Here is a 6,027-nt window from a genome sequence, read left to right as displayed (position 1 = left end):
GTTAGTTAATGCCAGTTGCTGAAAGCTTTGAAATTTTGTTTTACCTTAACTGAATGTAGTGTTCTAAAGTTTAACTGATTGAACTTCCTTGTTTCTCAAGTTGATCACTTGTGAAAATTGAGCTGGCTTGATTGGATAGTGAATGATACTCCAATAATTTAGTGTAACCTGTTTTATGAAAAAGGCAAATATGATCCTAAGAAACAGGAATTAGGGAGTAGACCTACTAGACCTAGTAGATCATTGATCTACTGATGTGTAAGTCTGTCTTGGAGAGGAGGAGGAATGAGTAGATGATCTAATGGCTTTACTTGCCCAAGTGGTGTAATTAATGCTGCTGAAAAACCTTAATATTGCTCTGTATCTGGATAATGTTCCTCCTAAGAGAACTGTTAAGCTCGTTGTTTTATTATAAAACATCCCTAGCAGAACATGATGATCATGTTTGTGTAGATCCACTCATGTAGTAGCAATATGCCCTCCTAGTGTACAGTATTTGCTAACCATGTTTGTTTAAAGCTCAAGGTTGGTCCTTGTAACTTAGGAACTGTCTTTGAATAACAGTTTTGTGGTGGTTTCAACTGCAGTAACCCAAACGTTGTAGCTAGTGCTTCTTCCCATGTACCACTTAAGGCTATGACTCATCCACAGTTATAATTGCTTTTATTGAAATTTTACAAAGTAAATGATTTCAAAATACTGTCTGTAAACTTTAAGACTGACTGTACTAATAAGCATTTCGGCTGTGGCAATGGACAACTACAGCTGTTCAATACCGATCACCTGCCAGTAAAGCATTCTGTTCAGCTATGCAGAAAATGCTTATGATGGTGGAAACAAACTTGTATCACTAGCAATGTTCAAATTGATACCTATTATAGGACAAATCTAGTCAAAACCTGCGATCTACCCGTGCAAGCTTTTCTAGTGGTAGAGGCAAAATGGCAAGAGCAGTATGTAGTTGTTGGTTCTTGATCTTCAAACACACTATAGCAACGCTATAAAGTTTAACAGACTTTTCTAAATTGTGCTGTTCATGATGCATGACTTTGAAAATGTCTAGACACTTCACCTTTTTTTTTCCCACTGTGACTTGATCCAATGGATGGGGTAGGTGAAGACAACATTTTTTCAGAACTAGTAAAAGTTTAACTGGAAATGTAAAAATTACTTCAAGGGAAGTTTACCTAAAGCTGTGTCTGTAGCAAGATCTGTCTGACATAGATCTCAGACTAATCATGCTTACTCAATACTTACAGCGAAAGATAGAAGAGTAATACCTGTCAGTCTTGTGAGGAGGAGCAGATGCTTGACTTGAGTATATTCCTGCCAATGCAGGATCCAGACAGGGGGCAGGGAGGAAATCATAGCTGAGGTGGGAAACTCATGGTGAGACTCTTCCAGTGCATGAACTCTCTCAATTCTCATAGCTTCTATCCAGAGCTGAAACCCCTTTTTTATTCCTATTATTGAACTTAGTTCTACAATTTCTTAGTCACCTTTTCCACTGAAATCAGTGCTCTCTTACCTGCTACAATTGCTCAGCTGCTCCAATAACCTGACCAGTCTGGTTCCTGTTGTTCCATGCTTTTCCTAGACACCAGTATTTAGTTTTTTGCATTGGTCATGATCTCATCTGGCTTGTCACTACGTGAAGGGAAAAGCATCCTACATTTAATAGCTGAGACCCTTGCTGTCTTAGAGTGGGTTTGGGGGTAAAATGTAACAGGTCCAAGGTAAAGACTTTATGAAATTCCTTACCAACAGTATTTACAATTATGAAAAGTGAGAGAGACTGAACTCTTATGATTGGCCATAAATGTTGTATTCCCTTTTCAGCACTGTAATGCTAGTGCACCATTACCAGAAAATATACTGTTGGCATAATTCCCAAAGGGCTTTGAGAAATTATCTTTCTCTTAATTGCTGTGATTTCTCCAGCTATGTGGATGATTATAATATTTGCAGATGAATATTAACCAGTTCATGCTCCCACTGAAAGGAAGATACTTCACACTTTTCACATAAAAATATGAGGATGAATTTTGGCTTTTCCTGGACACAGGAGTTTTATAAAGGCTCTCCTGAAGCTCATGTGACACAGAGGGTATAGAACAGGGTTAATGGCTGAATTCACCCACAGAAGCCAAAATGAGGTCTCTATGAGAGTGAATACTGCACACAGTGGCCATGGCAAGCTGCTCTGATGATCATCAAAAGTGTATATGGAGCCCAACACAAACCAAACACACATACAATAATTGCTAAAGACTTTGCTACTCTCTTATCCCGGGAAAGTCTAAATCTGTTTGCCATGGTGTTAGCCATGTCCACTCTGCTGATAGTGCTGTATATGCCTTCTGTAGTTTTGTAGAAACCACTCCTATGAGGCTTGGTCTCGACTTCCACCTGGAGTGGTGGAAGATCTTGATTGACATTCAAATTTAGTGACCAATTGCCACACTTATGTTGGCTAAAGCTAGAAGCCTTTTTTGGGGGAGACAGGCTGCTAGCTCTCTTCTCATGTTTGTGTCTGTCAGCAGGTTTTACAAAAAATACTGCATGTTCCCTTTTTTCCCCGAGGAAACTCATTTCACATTCCTCTTGAACAGGTGGTAGATTTTCTTTCCTGAAGGATGTTCGTTTCCTGATGTTGAGGTAAATACTTAAGTTAAAGTATGTAACAGTGATGAAAGGTGTAAAGAATTCAATAGTAGAGGCAATCATTAGGAAATACCAGTTGTAGAAGAACTCTGCATGACATTCTCTTTCAGGGAGAATGCTCTTTTGGGCAATGTGCTCCCAACTCAGAATGGCCGGACCATAGAGAAGAAAAGCAGCAATCCATACAGTGATCATCTTCAGCACTGCATTTCTGGTCATCCCCTTCTGAGCCCGGTAACTGACCTGAGAGAGAGAGAAATGAAGTCACATACATTACTAGTATCTCAAACATGGCTGGCTGGAGATGGCCCCCTCAGTGACTTGTGAGGGTTGATAATATATTGGTTTAGGGGTGAGGGGTTATACCGAGCTTACCAGTACCATGGAAAAGCTGTTTCTGAAACAGGAATTCCAACAAACAGTATCAAGACAGCTGGATATGTTTTGAGAATGTGCATCACATCTTAAAAGCTGGAAAACCAAGGCTTTTCCAAGGCAAACTGCTGCTGTTTCTAGAAGTGGTTGTCACCAGTAGCTTATGTATTCAGTTGCATTACCTGTGACACCAATCTACACAATGTCTAAAAGCAGCAAGTTCTTTTCTTTCTGCTTTGTAGAAAGATAGCCTTTTTTTATCTTAATGTGAAAATAGCACCACAAGAAAATTAACCACAAAAAGAAAATTAAAAAAAAGAAAAACAGCTTTTACTTTTGTTTGATATCCTTAGTTTCATTCTTTTATGACTTTCTTTTTTGAATGCTTGCAGAACTCTTCTCTGCAATTAAGATGTATAGATGAGTGCTGTGGTCCACAAAGTGCTTTACAGGAAGAGTAACTGATTTCCCTTATTTAGAAAATAAACTGAGGAACAAAAAAATTATGTCAGTAAATCATATGAGCAGTAACATTAGTAGAATCTTAAAATCAAGATGATCTTCTCAATAGGCTAATTCCCTGGTGTACTGGACAACATTCATATAGTGAATGGGAATTCAGTCTTCACAGCTTTAATGTGGCCACACAGTGTTTTGGGTTATGAAGTCCTCAAGCTTGAATTCTGTACAGGATTCATGTTTACTGCCCCAGTCTGGGGATCCCACTCTCCAAAGCCAATGCTGTTCTGGTAGAATACCCACAAAGATGAGGAATCCTGAGTTTGTCTGAATCAGGTCTGATTTTGCAATCCCTAAGAAAGCTATGAATGATTTCAGGGGCAGTCTTGTAGGAAGATTAGCATTTTTATTGATATAGTGAATAATTTAGAACTTCATAAATTCCTGTTTGTATGTTCTTACACTGCCCTAACCCAACTCACAGCTTCTGTACTCTTGCCTGGGAAGGGATTTTTATATGGGGATTCATCTGAAGTATTTAAAAGTGGCTGATTATTATAATTTATTATAACCAGTTTTCCTTGCTGAAACCATCCAGTTTATACTACTGGTATAGTCATGAGTTTGTTTTATGAAAGCAAAAATCATGGCTAATTCAGAACCTAAAAAATAAAGGAATTCTGTGTGTTGACTGTTTTATGAATTAATCTGTTCGTTTTTCCCTCTTCAAAAAGAACTTGGTAAAACATCGTTGCCTATAAATTGTTAAAATTATCTTGCAGCCTCTTTGTGCTGTTTGCCAAAAAGCGTAATTGTCTTTTAGTGTGACTTAGAATGACCAATGAAGCTAAAATAACATTTTAAGGAAATGTGGGTGGGGCAGTGGGCTGAAAAATAACTAAGAATGTGTAGAAGAGTGAAACCTCTTTTGTACTCAGCTGAAACAGCAGCACCTAAGGCTGTGCCTGTTGGTAAAGCAGAGTACGTCTTCCAATGTGAAAGTGAGAAGCAAATGTCTTTTGCGCCAAAGCTGATTACTCCCAGGACTATTTCCAGGACCATGGGGAACTGCCTTGATTCCCCCGTCCGCTGGGGCGGGGTGAGGTGCGATGGGGCTGAGAGCCCGGTGACTGAAGCAAATCCTCCTGCTCGACAGGACAGCCCACCTAGCCCCCGGACCCCTGCACAGCCCTTACCGCTCTGGTGACCGAGATGAACCTGTCGAAGCTGATGAGGACGATGTTGAAGACTGAGGCGGTGCACACCAGGTAGTCCACCACCAGCCACAGCTTACACAAGCCCCTGCCGAGTCTCCACTCGCCCGTCAGCACGTAGGGGATGTAGAGGGGGATGCAGAAGCCGCCTGCGGACAGAGCTCGGCGGTGACACTGGCAGCCCCGCGGGCCGGTGCCCTCTGCCCCTCCCGGCGCCCCGGAACATACCCACTAGGAGGTCGGCGATGGCCAGGTTAAGGAAGAAGAAGTTGCCCTTGTTACGGAGGCTGCGGTCCGCCAGGAACGCTACAATGACCAGGGCATTGCCCAGCACAGTGACCAGCACCAGCAGCCCCATGAACGCCGCCAGCAGCGCGGCGGTGGCGTCGGAGAAGGGCCCGCCGCGCTGCCCGTCCCCCGTACAAGCGCTGCCCGCCGCCCGTGGGCTGCCGGAGTGGTTGAGCCACGGCAAGTCCTGGCCCATGGCTCTCGGCGGATATCCGCACTTCTCCCCGCACCCGGCCGCTGCCCAGCGCGGCTATGCCCCTGCCACGGCCCCGCCACAGCCCGCGCCGGCGGAAGGAGGGGCCAGACACGGCGTGGCGGGCTGGGGGTGGCGGCGGACTTGCCGAACCTGCGGAGTGCGGTCGGGGTGGTTCCTGCCGGTGGGCTCCCTCACGAGCTCGTCTTGGAAGCTCACGCAGTAGCGGTTCCAGCGACCGCGTGCCCCTCCTCACGGCTCCCCAGTGGCCGGCGGCTCCTTCCCCCAACGGCTCTCCCAGTTCCCTCCTCACGTGCTGTCGCTGGTGGGGCAGTCTCAGTCGCCAGCCCTGTTTCTGTGCCTCGTGCTCGACACCGTACCTGCCGCTCTGTCCTACGGTCCACAGGGCCCTTGGGTGATGGTTGCTTTCCGCCATGCCCCACTAAGGTCTGGGCAGCTATCTTGTGCCTCTGGTGATCTCCAGCCTCGAGCCCCCGCCATGGGCCGGACTGCAGTTACCTCGGCCGCTCCGCACCTATAGGAGGTCTTTGCTGTGCCTAGCCACTCCTGTCCACAAAACCTGGAGGAACGTGGTATTTCTGAGACCTCCCTTTCCAAGACTGGCAGTGGATTTAGATGATGTTTTAAAGTGCATTGTAAGAAATACGTTGGAGAGCCAGTTTTATGACAGGGTCAGGTCTATTCCAGAAACCCGACGTGAGCAGCCAGGAACAGGCTAAGGTGTCTTCCAGCTTCTGTCAAGATGTCTGACAGGGCTGAGGCGGAGGAGTGGGACACAGCAAACCCCCAAATGAGCTGCAGAGGCTGCTGAAG

The 6,027-nt window shown here is 44.9% G+C and overlaps 1 protein-coding gene across 1 annotated transcript; it reads right to left on the bottom strand.

The window, feature by feature from the left end:
* Window positions 1-1,976: 1,976 nt before the first annotated feature.
* On the bottom strand, window positions 1,977-5,196 carry LOC308231904 (histamine H3 receptor-like; the record flags this gene model as incomplete). The annotated part of the gene is given in 4 exon segments (XM_080637745.1): window positions 1,977-2,167; window positions 2,170-2,907; window positions 4,695-4,861; window positions 4,941-5,196. Coding segments are annotated over 4 exon segments (1,308 nt in total). The 3' UTR covers window positions 1,977-2,020.
* Between the last annotated feature and the right edge of the window lie 831 nt (window positions 5,197-6,027).

Source organism: Psittacula echo (genome assembly GCF_963264785.1).
Source record: "Psittacula echo genome assembly, chromosome: Z".
NCBI classification, from domain to species: Eukaryota; Metazoa; Chordata; class Aves; order Psittaciformes; family Psittacidae; genus Psittacula; species Psittacula echo.
This window is presented reverse-complemented; position numbering and strand designations above follow the sequence as displayed.